Raw genomic sequence first — 17,498 nt, 5'->3', positions numbered from 1 at the left:
ATGTTAAACTGCAAACATGAGTGGCATGCATGCATCTGTCATGAACTCCATGTTTATTAAATATAACAAAATGACCTCAGGGGCAACGGATCAGCTGCACCTGCTAAGTAATCCAACATTATCTTTCAAGATGATCCCTCATTTTATTCCACTTATTTTTTAATAAAAAGCAGACCCTGGATTGGTCGCAAGCCGCCATTAACAGTCAATAGTTATGAGAAAGCACACACCCTTGCTGCTTATTTGTTTCCAAAAAAATTCACCGCATGAGAAAGTTGTTTTAACCCTGCATAGTTGGAATGTTTACATTGTCTCCTGCATGACAACATCCATTGGCGTGGAAAAATTCATTTCCTCTCCACAATTGAATGCTTAGCCCTCAACTTACAGTGCAATGTGGTACGCACAGGTCGCGTTTATCATTGAAAAACTCACATAAATAAGAATGTGCTTACGTTGTGTCAAAAATGACTTGTTGTGAAGAGATGACATCATCTTGTAAAATGATGGATGTTGCCAACCATGAGATGGGGGGATGAGTCGTGGATTTCATCCCGGCAAGAGTTAAGCAGCTTTTCAGTAATCCTGATTGGAAAAAAAAAACGACAGCCATAGTGGATAATAAATAAAATCAGCATGATTTAGGTGATAACATTTTGATCTTGGATTGGATTCGTTAACTTTATTCATCCTGTATTCGGGAAATTTTGTTGTCACAGTAGCAAGAGGCTGAGAATACAGACACAGAAAAAGACATTGTAGACATAAATAGATAGCACATATATACATACATACACATACATAGATAAGCACATATATACATACATACAAATACATATATAAGCACATATATACATACATACACATAGATGTACATGCATGCATACGGTAGGTCTTAACACTCAGCCATTTGTTTTGTTAAAGAGCCTGACAGCTGACTTGCCAAAAAGGCAAGTAACAATGAAAGAATGCAGGCATTTGCCTTTAAGCTATAATTTGCAGATGAGATGTCTAGCATGTGTCCAAATGGAATTTGATTTTAATTCAAGGCAAAGGTAAAAAAAACACAAGAAAACACACACAAAAAACTGTGTGGTTTAGATGCACAACACATCCTGCTATTTTGGTGCGAAGCTAGAATAAATTAAAGTCAGGAAAGTGCTTTAAAATCCTTGGAGATTTTTTTCAAGTGGTCCTGCAATGGGTCAAATAAATGATAAAATCGGGATAACATGCGCGCCAAAAAAAAAGTGTAACAAAAGACTGCAGTCCGATGATAGAAAATTTAGCCATTTTCTGAGAGGTCTTGTTTGAGGAATCACTTTGTTGTCGCAGTGGGGGTCCGCACTGTCTGTTAACAGAGACCTTTTGTTCCCTACAGTCTGCACGTTGTCCCTCCAGTTTGAGCGCAAGAGCATCCGCAGCACGCACGTTATGCAACATGCGGCTGCATGACCACATCGCTACATTAAATACTGCACAAAAACAAGCACATAAACAGCAAGTAAATAACAACTACATGGCCACCATTGACGTTGATAGACATTCAATTTGTTTGGACGGGGAGTATGGCGTCGATGGCGCTGAAATATGATTATTTGAGCCTATTTGAATGTTCCAACACATGTCATCCAACGTGATAAGGCAGTCGTTCTCGCTCACTCACATCGGTTTTCCACACCAATAAGCGCATCCTCGTCTCTTTGTCTCCGCACCTCGCGACGATGTTGATTGGAGGATGCGGCGAGGCTTAACCAATGGCAGCTCAGCGGGCAGCATCACTCGGGAAGGAGGCGGATGGACCGAGAAAAGCACGCGGCGGCAAGCGAGGTCTCAGGACATGTCGTGATGGAGAGGAAGTGGGCATGCGCAGATTAAAAGTAAATAAATAAATAAAAAATGGCTACGTGCAGAAATGCTAATCATCAATGGGAGGGAAAGATACCAAACCAAATGGGGCACAAAACCCCTCATTTGCTGGCTGGAATGCCTAATTAAAAAAAATAAAATAATTAATTCATCTCTTTAATTCATTCAGACAAAATACTGTTTATTATAGTTGCTAAATAGCGTTGTTGGGCAGTGGACATTTTTTGGCTAGATGTTTATCTGCTAAAAATGTGAGCTTATGGTTGATTCTGACATATGATTGGTCATTACAGGAAATGTTTGAATTCAAATTAAAACAAAAGTGAACCACCAATTTATTTATTTTTTGCAGTCAAAGGCTACTTTTGCACTTTTGCATATGCTAACTAACCTGTTTTATCTGATTTGAATGCATTTTCAGTTGGAATCTGAATTTGTATAAATTAAAAATACTAAATTGCTACATGTGAAAATCTATATTGTTACAAGCACATTAAAATCAGATTATATAGTAGTTGACCATTGTCTGCTTTTGTCAAAATGTTAGAAAAGCACAACAAGCCAGTCTTTGAAAAAAATTCACAGCTTTATTAAACCATTAAAAAATAAAGTGACACATTTTTCCATACATGGATTAAAAAACAAAAAAAACTAGTTAAAAGTCCACACATGCACTCAGTACACGACCCATCATTGATTAGATACCAAGTGTAACTTAGCAATGAGACCCCCAAAAAGACTTGTTACAGGGCCAGTGTTTAACAGTTTCCACATGAATGTGCAAAATACTCCCAAGAATTTCAACATGGAGACCAACATTGAAAATTCAAGTTTAAAAATGCCCCTGCTCCTTCTCCAACCTTAATTAAACTGCCAACATGAACCTTCACAACTTTGATCCAAAGAGAACATTGCACTTAAGGCCAGATACAGCCCACCCTCCCCTCATTATTTCTATTCTGAAAACAGATAGACAGCCAAGAGACCACCAACAAGGCTCCAGTTTCATGACTTCCTTCCCATCCATCCAGCCATCTCGGGTTCAAGGCGTCGGGTGGGCTTGCACCTTCTCTGTCATTTGCTTGGCGCTGTAATAGGATAAACTGAGACCCATGATGGCCAGCATCATTGCGATCTGGTTTACAGCACGGTCCTGTGGCTGTGTCTGTACCTCACCAGCCACTTGCCTCTGGATCAGGGATATTAAAAAAAAGACAATAAATAAAATAAATAAATAAAGAAGAAAAAATGTAATCGTACCATGCCAAACAGTTCAACCAAAGTTGGCACTCATGATTTACTTTCCCGGGCCACATAAAATGATGCGCCGGGCCAGATTTGGCCCCCGGGCCACCACTTTTGACACATGGTCTAGGGCAAAGGTGTCAGACTCGGGTTGGTTCGCGGGCCGCGTTAATGTCAACTCGGTTTCATGTGGGCCGGACCATTTTAGATAAAATATTTAGATTTTTTTTATAGATGGATTAAAAGCCCTGGATATTCAGTTTTTTATAGATCTAAAACAATGTTTATTTTAGCTTTTTTTTTAAATATATTTTTAGATTTTACAAAATGATTTTTGAACTAAAAACACAGAAAAAATGATTACAAAATTACAATTATTGATTTAAAAAAAGGGGGAAAAAAATCAGGAAATTTAATATACATCTATACTTCATTTTAATTTGATCCTAAAACAGAAGGTTGGCACTCATGATTTACTTTCCCGTAACACTTTCACCAACTGGAACTGCTTTACTGCTAACTTTTGGCATGTCCTACCATATAAAATTGCAGGCAACTAAGTATGAGCCTACCATCTTGTCATCATATCAAGTGCCTGTCTGCACTTGTCAAGTCCTATGTTAAGGCTTTTCTAAGTTTGAGATAATAAACTTTCTACAAATATGTAGTTCGCGCAAGTCCAGCTGTTTGCACCATGAGGGACAAATCTGGCTTAAGAGTTACGTGCAACTGAATCAGTCTAAATATTGAAAATTATACAATTTTCCCATTCCAGGATAGAGAAAATTTCCATTTGACTTTAAGACGCCAAATCTAAATAATTTCTATCGGACTTGTTTACAGTCTGAATTATCACCCTAGACCACATGTGTCAAAGTGACGGCCTGGGGGCCAAATCTGGCCCGCCGCATCATTTTGTGTGGCCCGGGAAAGTAAATCATGAGTGCCGACTTTCTGTTTTAGGATGAAATTAAAATGACGAGTATAGATGTATATTAAATTTCCTGATTTTCCCCCTTTTAAATCAATAATTGTAATTTTTTAATCATTTTTTTCTGTGTTTTTAGTTCAAAAATCATTTTGTAAAATCTAAAAATATATAAAAAAGGCTAAAATAAACATTGTTTTAGATCTGTAAAAAAACTAAATATTCAGGGCTTTTAATCCAGTTCTTTTAATCCATTTATTAAAAAAATCTAAATATTATATCTAAAACGTTAACCTTTACTTATAGAGTCTGACACCCTTGCTCTACGCCAATCAGCAGCTCTAAAGTAAGGTCGCCATTTTCCCTTTATTAACTGCGTCATCGAGGCTTTGGTTTCAATACAAAAAGTCGCCATTGGCAATATCACCCCCCATACCCCCTCAAAAAAGACCTTATGTAACGTCTGTTGACCCTTAGTTTTACCAATTAGTGTAAATAACTGAACAAAACCTCGGAACAATGGCGCCGGGTCGCGACCAGGCGACTCTGATGGGTACAAAAAGAAACACGGGAAGCTATCACAATGGTCGACGTCAGATAGAATTAGCATTTCAGGAGAACGGAAGCGCGAGAGATGCAAATTCGGAATCCGCTAAAAGATTCCTACCTGAAGGAGGCGGAAATATCCCGGTGTGAGCCTTCCCAGCCTGATGATCATGTCTACGGGTGAAGCGAGGCGGGGTTGGCAAGGGCAGCCGAGAATCTGGAAACGCGAAAAAATTGCCATCAACTTCATGAGCGGAGGTCTGGACGACAGGTCGCTTGCAAACGAGAACCAGATGACCCCATGGCAGGAGGAAGGAACAACTCTCCCCTGAGGCCTTGGCATGGAATCGGACCGATTGACACGCCAAGTGTCGATCTGTTGATTATCTGGCTTGATGTGTTTGGTGGGACAAAGTTTGATTTTAACCTTTAGCTTGCAAAAATTTGCATTGCAATTATGGTAAGAGCAAATTTATGGGGTAGGAATCCTTTAAATATATTTTCCAAGTCATCTAATGTCAAAAGATGGCTAAATATCTGAATTTGACAATACGTATAACATACTAAAGACCATTAGGTCAAGCTCTTCTTACATTGCAGGGAAAATTGTGAAGGATCCACAAGACAAACATGCTAACCTGTTTGCAATTTGCTCAGCAGTTCCTGTTTATTGGACTTGACGAGTTCTAATAAGATGTCCAAAGGTTGCTAAAAAATTCTACAAGTCAAGAGGCGAGGTCCTTTCAGGACAGCCACAGCTTGAAATCCAACTTCCTCCAGCAGTCTAGAAATTCCTCAACTCTACGGGACGATTTCAGTTCTCAGGAATTCTACAGATTTCCAAGACGATGGCACCCTCTGCCCTCCGAAGCCAAAGAGTGAGAGCAAAACGAGGTACTTTTTGCCTCCGCCTTTAAAAAGCGATGCTTTCGTCCAACCAGAACTGCGAGGTTGGGCTGCGGAGAACACGCCCACTTTTCGCAGGAACACCAAGACTGTCAGAAAGCATTACTTTCGCCGAGTGGCACTAGCAAAACATTACCCCACCCTGCCCGACACCTCCTCCTTCCCCACAAAATAAAGTGTACTATGTTATTAGCTCGTTAGCCAACAAAAACGCAAAAATGAGGAACAATTCGTTCTTGACTGAGCACGTGCAAGTCCGGGAGTAGGATTACGCAACAGTATTTGATGCGTGCGTTTACGGACGGGGATGACACGCATAGACCTTAAGGACTATGTGACGAAACTCGGAAAACGGAAGTTATTTTTAAAGAATTAGCACAATTCCAGTTACTATTCTGAAGATGTTTGACCAGACAAATTCTGTCCTTGAAAGCCAAAAAAAAAAAAAAAAAAAAAAAAATCAGGCCAGAGAATTGAGCCAATTAGAAACCAAATATAATCAAACTAATAAAATAATTTGGTAAATCCCAGACTTGAGACTTCCTTTAATACAAGGGTGTCAGACTCGGGTTGGTTCATGTGGGCCAGACCATTTTAGATTAATATTTCTTTTTTTTATAAATGGATTAAAATCCCTGAATATTCAGTTTTTATAGATCTAAAACAATGTTGATTTTAGCTTTTTTTTAAATATATTTTTAGATTTTACAAAATGATTTTTGAACTAAAAACAGAAAAAATGGATTTAAAAAATACAATTATTGATTTAAAAGGGGGAAAAAAATCAGGAAATTTAATATACATCTATACTCTTCATTTTAATTTGATCCTAAAACAGAAAGTTGATTTACTTTCCCGGGCCACACTAAATGATGCAGCGGGCCAGATGTGGCCCCCAGGCCACCACTTTGACATGTGGTTTAATAGGATCAAGTTAAAGATTTTTTGGTTTCTACTTTCAGCATTTTTTTTTGCATTAAAAGTTGTAACCAAAAACGAACATTATGAGCACATGGGTTTAATATTGAGGTCCCTTATTAACACAGGTTTTAATTGGCTGTAAATGGTCCCAAATGGTCCCATTTTATTTTTTAAACACACATGTGCACCATTTACTTGTTGTACAATTCTGTTGGTTAAAAAAAAAAAAGCTTCCAGCAAACACCTCTAGGAATGAAGATTACCCATAAACACACCCAACGAGGCAAATTAAAAAAAAGACAAACAAGAAAGCCATTCAAGTTTAAATATGGAGGGCGCCATTTGTCACATTCCATTTTACCTATTCGTGTTGATGACTGGTTACAAACAAACACTGCAGGGTGTGTTTGAAACAATGCGCCCATAAATCAACTCATACTCTAGGAAAACCCAAGAAAGGTATCTTTGCTTACCTTTGGTACCAAGCTACCATTTCATGTGGCACTGAAAGTGTTAACCAACCAATTTCATCTGAGTGCAATTTGAATACTTACTAAACCCATGCCTGTTTGACTTGTATCAAAATCAATAATAATTCAAGTTCTGCTAGACAAATTCAGCATTAGTCAAAAATATGACTAATGTAAATAGACCAAAGGTGGTGCAAGTTCAGCTATTATCACGTCCGCAATCGCACATCTAAAAAAAAAAAAATTGTATCTTTATTATTTTAAAAAGGAGTGGTTCATGCTATGAGCTTTTGGCCAATAGCCATGCTGAATCACCTGGGAACTATTTTTGCTTACTGTCACCTTGGAGTACTCAACAAAAGGCATCTTTCACACTCCAACTGCAGGAAGGTTCATGTGACAAGGTACATGATCAAAAATAAAACACAAATTTGACAAAAATCATAATGCAAGGATGCACCAAGTTAAAGTTGTATACCATTTACATTAAATCAGCATCATCCAGAAATGGACATTAACATGCATGGGGAACACCGTGTACTCTACCAACGACAACCAATGAAATCCCTTAGTCAGTCTTAGGACCGCCTTTTCACTGTCCCTTTTCAGAACCCACCCCCTCCCTTTTTTCTCAATCTGTAGTAATGTGTAGGGATTAGCGGATTAAATTAGGATGAACCCAGCGAAACATAATGGATGTGGCCAATCAGAAGCTGCGATTTTACAACATCTGTATGTCTGTCTCCATAGTTATGGTAGGAAGCAGCTGATTCATACTGCTGCATTGTGGGAAACTCAAATGAGATATTTTAAATAATTAAACTTATGGGCTGGAATCATAATTGATGAAAAAAAACAGGGAAGTCATTTAAATGGAAATGGCTGGCAGTGATTGCAGGTCAAATGGATTGAGATTCATAGTCAATGGCAGGAAATGAGTTAGTGGTTTGTATAGTTGATACTTCAAGTAACATTCTGCATTTTTCAAAGCTTTAAGTGGGTGTGCCTATTGTTAGCATGCTAGTACAGTTATTTAGCCTTCCACTGCAGAGGAGGACGGTGTATTGAAGTTGGAACTTAAACATTTGCAATGCAAACATGTCGGCAGCTAATTAGGGAGCACTTCATTAAATTAGCAACTACCTAAGATTTCCCCAACATGTGTGAAAGCTAAACATCCTAATTAGTTTAGGGTACATAATATACTAGCTTCGTTGGTTTACATCAGGGGTCGGGAACCTTTTTGACAGAGAGAGCCATAAACAATTCATATTTTCTAATGTTATTTCTTGAGCCATTCTCAGAATTGAAAAGTAAAAATACATGACAAGTGTGATTTTTTTTTGTCATTTCACCACTTTTAAAGTACAAAAAGTCTCAGTATTCTTTTGACAACATTGTTATGCTGTTGCTAATAAATCAGTATCAATGATATCATGCATGCAGAAAAGTAAGAAAAAACAAAATTATGATTAAAGTGGTGGTAGAGGTAGTGTCAACGCCACAGTAACGCTCATTTTAGTGCATTCGGGACTCAGCTCTCTCACCAGTGATTTCCATATTTTACCTCACAGGTTAGTGGAGAGCCATACGCACCTATGGAAAGAGCCACATATGGCTCCCGAGCCATAGGTTCCCTACCCCTGGTTTACATGCAGCATAGCTAAAAGGGTACCAAACTATGCACTTCTGCCTGTTGAACAATAAAAAAGCCTATTACAACTAAAAAGCTTAACATGAAAAAGTTTGGAATAATAATAATATTAGTGGAGTAAATCATTCAAAGCAATCGGGGAAAACTACAGTTTGATACGTGGCCAATAGCTACACATTACAAGCGAGATAGTTAAAAAGGTACATATAGTTAATGTACATTTAATTCAGTTACACACAATTAAAGTTAAAATACAAAATAAATAATTGCGCATAAAGAATTAAAGTTAGAAGTGATTCGAAATAAAAAAAACATCCAGTCGATGACTACTCAAGTTTCCATTAATACTTGCCTGCGGTCAATCCAAATAATAAAAAATGTGATCCATTCTCTGAATTAAAGTTTTTAACGGCATAAAATAAGAGCAACTCTGAAGCACATTAACTACCAATAAAACTCATACTTGTCACTTTTATTGCCTAATAGTAGTGTAGTTGTACCCATTCAGCATATAATCAAAGTTCCATTTTATGATATCGCTATATAGTGCTCCTAAATGAGGCGAACAAGTAACATTGCTTTTGTTTACACTTATTTATGATTCAAACAATAGTTCTTACCTGATCTTGGACTCGACTGACACTTTTATTGGGACGCCTCTGACCCAATTATAGTGTTTGACCACAGCAGTCAAGTGCGGGTATGTACTTCCTTTATGAGGCACGGTGGGCTTGTTCTACATGTTCTGGAGGGGGAGGCGGGCACAAAGTATAGAAGCCGGCATATACGTGCACGTGAACACGTGTGTAGCACACCCCCACGCCTGAAAAAAATGAGCTCGTCCACTTTCCTTTTTTCTCCATGTGTTTATGTGTAAGGAACATTTTGTCCTATCACAGACTGCCGTGCAAAGCGAAAGGTGCTGACATTTGCAATATTATACGTTGCATACCGTACATACTTGTCATCTATAAACAATATACAGTGACACAAGGAGTAATGTGACAGGTTTTGGAACGTTTTACGGAAAAATCACGTTGCTGCTAATTTAGAGTGTGGTGGTAACTGTTACTGAAGCCTGTATTAATTGAATATTTGGTACGTAATATATTTTGGGTTGTAGAGTACACATTGTGTATGTTTACAGGATTATTGCTATATTAATGTGTAGCTTGTTAGGATGTTTATTTCTGATTAAAATCCAAAATTACTATATCGCACCATTTCAAAGTACTTTTGGGGAAGGGATTTTGTACGCTTCAATATTTTGAATCTGGTTGCAGTACAATTTCTGGCCAATTGTCTTACATTTTGCTCTTTTAAGGTTTTCACAAGAGAACGCTGTCATAATTGACCCAGTTTTTAACCATCTGTTACAAACGGAAAGCTCCACCCTGTGGTGAAAACAAGAATTACGTCAGCTTCATTAAATACGGTACTGCTGTGCTCTCTGTTGGTGAGATTGAGAAAGAACGTACAATGCTCTTAAGAAATGTTTATTTCAGTAACATTTAGATTGACTATTGGAGTCATAAACATAGCTTAACAATAAATTTCTTCATTAGGTGATTTGAATTCATGTGATATGTGGTTCTTGGGTAAGATGGCAGATTTATTTTTTCAAACACGATACTGTGTTTCCCCAAAAAATGGTAAGTTTTGACTCATAACACTTTTTAATAGCTGCCTCATGTAAAAAAAAAAAATCCAAAAGAAAAACAAACTTTAAAAGACCTAAAAAAATAGACAGAAAGGAGAAAGGCGGCAAGCTACGGGATACGGACGGCACGGGTGTAAATATTCCAAAATAGATAAACGCGAGCGTCGTGAAAACATCATCAAGTGCAAGGCATACTAATAAATGACATTTGTAATATAAAACTTGGTAAAAAATACTTATTTCAAACTGTACAATCACCAAGTACACAGGAGGGGCAGAGGGAGGGAGCATGAGAGGGAGATGGTCGGCATCAGCTTATTTTATTTGGCCTCTGCGGCGGCGGCCTTGGGCTCCTGCGGGGGAGAAAAACAGGTTTTGATTTTTAAAAAAAAACGGAAATGTTTCCATAGTGATTTTCTCAATACCTCAGCCTTGGTGTTGCCATTCTCTGCCTTCGTCTTCTTTCCTTTAGGTGCTTTCTATTACACAACAAGAATTGTTTACTAACACATAGTCAGCATTTAAGTAAAGACGATAGAAGAGGTGATAAATATACCTTTATGGCAGCTTTCTTCTTGGTTTCCACCTGAGGAGGTTTGGGTTTCTATGGGGTGAGAGCAACGGTCATTTTTTGTTGAGCACATTCAAGTCGGAAATTATGATCATCAATATTTCGATGATTTAAAAATCACTATTTCTTTTACTAATACAAATGACTGCAACACACCGCTGCCAAGCGCCGGGAGAACCGTCTCTGTGGAGAGAAAGAAGGCAAAAATATAACTCTGATGCATCAATTTAAAAAAAAAAAAAATTAAAGTCAATGCTAATGTAACAAACCTCCGTCGCTCCACTTGTCTGGATAATGAAAAAGAAAAAGAAAAAACATTATTCATTTATAATAAATAACAAAAGCTATCAAAACATTTTGCTCAACTGAACATTTCCAAAGTTATATTACTGCCTCAACATTAATTAGAAATACAAATTGTTTATGTCAATGTAACACACTAAGGACTTAGTGTGTTGTGTTTTTGTCTTAGACACACGTGACCTTCCCGCTCTTATTTGAATTCAAATCAGGAAGGGCGGGGGAGCGAGCGCAAGAAGTTACCATGACAACGCGTTGGCGCCGTGACAGGCCCCTTTGTCCCACCCACCTCCCCCTTTTTGCATGTAGGCGCGACAAGACGACCGAACAGTGAAAGGAAATTGATGAAATTACCGCCTCAGCAAAGATCCAACTAGGGCTTTTTAGCAAATATAGCTAAACCACAAACCATTACCCACTAATTTTAGCTTAAAATAACACGAGGAAAATGTCGTTTTAAAAACAACTCCACTCCCGGAAGTGATCAGTTTCGTATCAAATCACCCAATGGCTGCCCAAGAAGCGCGACAACAACATTACGTCATTAGAATACAAAACACAACTACTTTACATATATTTTAATTAAATTGCGTTATGTTCATGCTGCAAAAAAAACAAGAGTAATAAAAACTATTTTTGAGGTTAAGTTTAAAAAAAGAAAAAACAGGAAAAAAAAGAAAAAGACGTCACATCAACTCCCCTCCCCCACTGTAGTCCTCGCGCTCAAAATATACATTTGATTGACAGGCAACTGTCAGCCGTGCAAAACCATACACACAAAGCACGAACTTATATGCAATTTGGCGCAAAAATAACGTAAGTTGGACCATTAAGGGTTAAAAATGATAATAAATATTTACGACATACGACGTTTTTATTCGCGGTTAAATTATCTAGAAAACAATCATTATTTTGTTTAACCAAGACAAACAATAACAATAAAAAATAGTCTGCATATTTTGCAGTGTGCGCGCCAGCGTTGGCTGTCATGGCGGTGACGTTTCCACACACGAAGGACGACAACCTCACTTGACCCTCACTCCCCCAAAAAAGAAAAACACCTGCAACCTCTAAGGTGGAAAGCAAAAAAAAACCTAAAACGAAACCAAAAAAACATCTTACCTTAGCTTTAGCCATATTGCCGTCAATAAAATTTGGAAAAATTGACGGGTGAAAAGGTTTTTTTTCCTCTTCACAACTGGGTCACTGTGCCGTACAGACTGGGACGCTGCTTAAAATGGCGCATGTATATCGCACAGCAATGTTTTTCTAGTTTATACCATGAAATATAAGAGCCGAACCAGTTTGAACCAGTTGGACATGGCGACGGTCGTCATTGGACGAAGCCGTGTCACGTGGACACGGGGTTTCGCCCCCTTTTGGTCAAAGAAACAAAGTGGGAGTATTGGAGGGTCTCGTTGTAAATGGAGATGAGCGCCTCAAGGGGGCGTTAAATGGTAAATCAATTATTTTTATATGGAGTTGCGGGGATTATGGAGTTATATAAACCGCATACTATTTTTAAAATTAAAAAAGAGAAAGTTCGTGGTTGCTATTGACGGTGATAAACGTCCAATCTATTTGGAATGTGAAGCATTATTTGCCCTTTGTAATTTCAAATCATTTGGACAGTGGACATACGAAACAATTAAATTCGTCTTATATAATACGAAGTTATATTTTTAGATAATTAGCAGCAATCACTAAAATACCATTTCAAGAAAAGCAACAAGTTACCATTCATACTCCACTTTAAAGTTTGAGGCCAGACCAATATTGACCCCTAAAAAGCACTTTGTCATGTCACAGTTGTAATATTAAAGGTTTATATGTATATATAGCATCAAAGCGAAAATCACAATCCTTATGATTTGACAATCAATAATCCCTTTATTTATTTTTTAAACTGGTCAAAATGTAGTTCTGTCATCAACATCACATGACTGGACTGGATTGAACAGGTTACAACATCACAGTGGTCACTCCACACATCACAGCATGCACGTTTAGACAATGAACACCTTTAACTAGATTTTGACCAGACACATAAAGCCTTCAATTTATAATTTTTCTTTAAATCTACATTTATAAATATGCCAGTAACTCTAGAGCCCCATGGGGGTTGGATCTTCCTCTCTTCATGACCACAGTCTGCGGTTGCCTAGCAGCAGGAGCCCTTGTAGGAAAAGGTTGTCCTTACGGAGGCGCTAATAAGCCGACACGCCGTCATTCCGGTCGGTAAAGAAAGAGTCCCGTTTTTGCGTGAGCGCCTCCAGGAAGTTGCGCACTCGCTGTTGCCGTTGAGCGGCGTGCCTCGACACTGCCTCCTGTCGCCGACTGGCGTCGGCGGGCTTGCCGTTGCCGTGGCGCTGCAGGTGCTCGGCGGCACGGGCGCGGTCCGCCTCCATCTGCTGCAGTGCTTGGTGTTCTCGATGGACGTCTCGTGCGTTCTGGAATGCAATAGTTTGTCAACTTAGAGCAGGTGTGTCAAACTCTGTTTGGTTCACGGGCCACTTTAATGGCAACTACATCTCATTTTTTCTGTAAATTGTACAGTGGTACCTCGACATACGATCGTAATCCGTTCCGAGACTGAAATCGTATGTCGAGCATTTCGTAACTCGAGCGAACGTTTCCCATTGAAATGAATTGAAACGAAATTTTGATCGTATCGCGGGAGAATTATTCGATCAAAATTTTCGCTGTACCACCAGCATGTCGTACCACGAGGTACCACTGTATTTAATTTGGGTAGTGTGTCTTAGTGAAGTGCGCCGTAGGCTGGGATTTTCCACTAAAATGCCTTACCTGAATGGATTTGTGGTTGACTTGATACTGGAGAATGGCTTCACACAAGTTCCAAAAGGAATAGTCAGGCCACAAAACAGACTGAAATACTAAACACGTATGGGACGTCTGTTTGGGGAGAGATAAGATTTTTTTTTAATGATAGATAAAGCAAGAAAAAAAAAGAAAAGAAACATTGTCTTCACCTGCCAGAGTAAAAAGTCACTGAGGCGCACTTCGCCAGAGGTCCGTATGAGAAGGTCAGGATTGGGAGAGTTGTTGCTGTACAGACATTCGCTCAGCAACGCCTCCGATACGTCACTAAACAAGCAAAAAAAACCATGTATTATTATTACTTTCAATCTTTAATATAACCATTTTCTATTAAATTTGTTTTATTCTATGCAAGAATTTGCATGTTTTTTTAATTTGGAAAAACAAATTTGATTGACGCAATTATTTCATCATTCTTGTGAATTGCAACGTCATTCCCCTAAAGCTAAATGAACCTTGCCAAGCTTTATTCTTGTACATTTTTCCCATAAATTATGACTTTTTTTGCAACTTTGTTTTTGTAAAAATACAAGTTTAGTTTTGTATAACTGGTAAATTGTGCCAGTACTCAAGTAAATAACTTTTCAAACTACTATTGTCGAAGTTATGATGTTTTTCTCCCAAAATTCAAAATTAGGATTAACGCTAAATTAACTCATTCCGATATCTTCCTCTAGTGCACTTGTGTCAAAGTGGCGGCCAGGGGCCGAATCTGGCCCGGCCGGACTTTTCCCAACCTTTACCTGGCTTCAATCAGTCCTTGCTCCACCCCCCAGGCCATCTCTCGCACAGCATTGGTCATTTCATATCGTGAAGTGTAGGCAAAACAGACATTCAAAAAACACCTGTGGGAAAATTATTATAATTTTTTTTTTTAAAAGGTATCTAAAATTTAAACCAAAAAGCAAGAGAAAGTCTGGTATACTTGTTGTGTGATCGGGTGGCGAGCACCGCTTTGGCAATGAGCTGCTGGAGGTCTAGAGGCAGCAGGTTCAAATCGCCCAGCACCCGGATGCAAACGCCGTGTTTTTCCAGATTCTCCCTGCCATTCAAGGAAAAAGAAAATAATTTTGTCAATACACCCAGTATGACTGCGAGCATACTAATTTGGTGCTCGCCGTCATTCCTACTGGATTCATAAAAGAACTCCTGCCGCTAGATGTTGGCTTCAACAGAGCATTCAAAGCTAGACTGCAAACTATATATATATATATATATATATATATATATATATATATATATATATATATATATATATATATATATATATATATATGTATATATAAAATATATGGATAAATATTGTAGCACATTAATTCTATGTTCGTCGTCATTCCCAGTGGAAGTTTCAACTGTGGTCCGAGCTTTCAGGAAGACAGAAATTACTGACTCGATTAATGCCGACTTTGGTGAGATGCCCACGTGTTTAACATGAGTTATTATGCTATTGCTGTGTTACGAAAATATTATACTTTAACTTCGGAGAAAAAATAAAAAAATTAAACTGTTGTTTAATCATGTTGGGAGTGAATGGAGCTGTCAGAAAGTTGATTTGTAATCTATTAATAAAGTTTGGCTCACTGTTTTGTTGACATTGCCTTTAGCACAGCACCATCTAGTGGGTGCGCCTTTAAATGCGATGTGTCTTGTGTGTCAAATACAGAAATAGCACTCGTTACTGACACTGCGCCTTTAAATGCGATTCGCCATATAGTCGTGAAAAAACGGTATTTATTTTTTAATGGAGTGACCCTACTTCGCGGTTTTTCGATTATCGCAGCCATGTCTGGTCCACAATAACCGCGATAATCGAAGTTTTACCGTATAGCACATGAAGAATTCCATTTAGGAAATAGACAGTAGTCTCCAATTCTATCAATGAAAGGAGGGGGGTGGTTTCCATCACATGCTGTAAGTTTATCCGTCAACTATTGTATTTCCTCTTCCTCCAACAGAATGAGGAATTATGAGCAAAAATATATTGCGTCATAAGAGCAAAGTTTTGCCTGAATAGCTACTTTTAACACAGTGAAGCTCTGTTCAACACCAACCAAATAAAGCGCTCGAAGCACAGTTTCAATAAATTAACTGCAGTCTTTAATCAAACCGTTCCATCTCTCCCACATACTTTTAATATATCAAAACACACTTTATAAAATGTTCCTTAGCAGATCTCAGCTCTTCATTTGAAGAAATCTAATATGGTTATAAAATGAAGATCAGGAAACCTACCGCTCCTCCAAAAGTTTTTCAAATTTCTGCTTGGCCAGTTCCATAAGGCCATCCACTTCACCCTGAGTGCGCTTGAAGTTCTCAATGCTGAATGCGTACACCGTTACTTCAGGTATGTTCAGGTGTTTGCACCAACGAAGTGTCTAAAGGATGACATGAGGGATGTTCACAAGATGACAATTTCAATGAAAAATGTAAGACTTTTTAACCTCTGCCAACTTGTTGAAGCCCTGCATGTGTCCCTCTTGGCGCGCCATGTTCTTCCTGCGTGCAAAGCGACGGTTTCCGTCCATGATGAAGGCCACGTGTTTGGGCATTGGTCCTGCCTGGAAGGGGAGAAAAGAGAAAGAAAAAAGAAAAAGAAAAAAATCACTGGTTGTGAAATATCATTGATAGCAGTACTTGGAGGGAGCGTAGCGTGGCAGTCTAAATTTAGATAAGTTGTTATTTTACTGGTATAATGTGAACAATAAAATAGGACTTAATAGTGAAAAAATATAAAATTATCAATCTCCGAACTGTGAGGCAGACGCGTTAACTACTCGGCTACCGTAATACCAGAATGTTTTTTTGTCACCCTTTAATTTTTTTCTTCATTACATTGTCAGTAAAGAGGAAAAAACCCTTTTGGTAAAAATACATATTTTAACCACACTAAATTCATCTGGAAAAAATATATTTAACATCTAGAGCAGAGTATATTTTTGGTTGATTTGTAATGTAAGTAGTTAACTGTCCTTACCTAAAAATTGTCCAAAAAGTTTTAAAAATACACATTTTAATCATAACACCAGGAAAATGAATCTTTTAAAAAACACAGGACATTTTATTCCATTCAGCATTTAAGTACACTTTGTTCATTGCCTATACTTGTGCAGTTTTAATATTCTGACTATGCATGATTTTATAGTAGCCTAGTGTAATGCCTGAACAGATTTATTTTCAAGCATACCTTGAGAATATTGGCTGAAATCCTCTCCAGCAGATTTAACTCGCCTTCCTTAATCCATGACATGTTCGGAAAATGCAAATTCTGGCAAAAAATGGAAAATGTTCATCCAAACTTGCCAAAATTAAAGAAAATTAATTGTGTTAGTGGATGAATGAAATCATGGGTTTTACTATAAAACGTCGCCGAGCTGCAATTTTTACGAGACATGCACTCCTCAGTCTAGGCAAAAACTGATTCGTTTCTGAATAAAACACAAATATTAAGAAGGAAAATTTACCAGCATGCGTAAAAGAACATAGAAATAAATAAAAACACGGCAAAGGGCGCGCGTAAGCACAAAACGATGAGAATTTGTACACATTTAGAAACCTCCAACTCACCGCTGTTTATGATGACGACCGCT

The 17,498-nt window shown here is 38.1% G+C and overlaps 1 protein-coding gene and 1 long non-coding RNA gene across 2 annotated transcripts; both read right to left on the bottom strand.

Moving 5' to 3' along the window:
- Positions 1–2,436: 2,436 nt before the first annotated feature.
- LOC144072787 (uncharacterized) lies at positions 2,437–12,426 on the bottom strand. The gene is made up of 8 exons (XR_013299942.1): positions 12,193–12,426; positions 11,040–11,057; positions 10,927–10,953; positions 10,756–10,803; positions 10,625–10,678; positions 9,160–10,552; positions 4,710–4,805; positions 2,437–3,058 (listed from the first exon to the last, which is right to left on the bottom strand). It is a non-coding gene; the product is annotated as an uncharacterized LOC144072787 (long non-coding RNA).
- A 508-nt stretch (positions 12,427–12,934) lies between these two features.
- Positions 12,935–17,455, bottom strand: dhdds (dehydrodolichyl diphosphate synthase). The gene is made up of 9 exons (XM_077598089.1): positions 17,373–17,455; positions 17,096–17,176; positions 16,353–16,469; positions 16,144–16,286; positions 14,837–14,953; positions 14,655–14,756; positions 14,064–14,178; positions 13,879–13,986; positions 12,935–13,520 (listed from the first exon to the last, which is right to left on the bottom strand). The coding sequence occupies exons 1-9, from the start codon at positions 17,376–17,378 to the stop codon at positions 13,278–13,280; spliced, it is 1,032 nt and encodes a 343-aa protein (XP_077454215.1). The 5' UTR covers positions 17,379–17,455; the 3' UTR covers positions 12,935–13,277.
- Between the last annotated feature and the right edge of the window lie 43 nt (positions 17,456–17,498).

The sequence above is a fragment of the Stigmatopora argus genome, chromosome 4 (genome assembly GCF_051989625.1).
Source record: "Stigmatopora argus isolate UIUO_Sarg chromosome 4, RoL_Sarg_1.0, whole genome shotgun sequence".
Lineage (NCBI taxonomy): Eukaryota > Metazoa > Chordata > Actinopteri > Syngnathiformes > Syngnathidae > Stigmatopora > Stigmatopora argus.
This window is presented reverse-complemented; position numbering and strand designations above follow the sequence as displayed.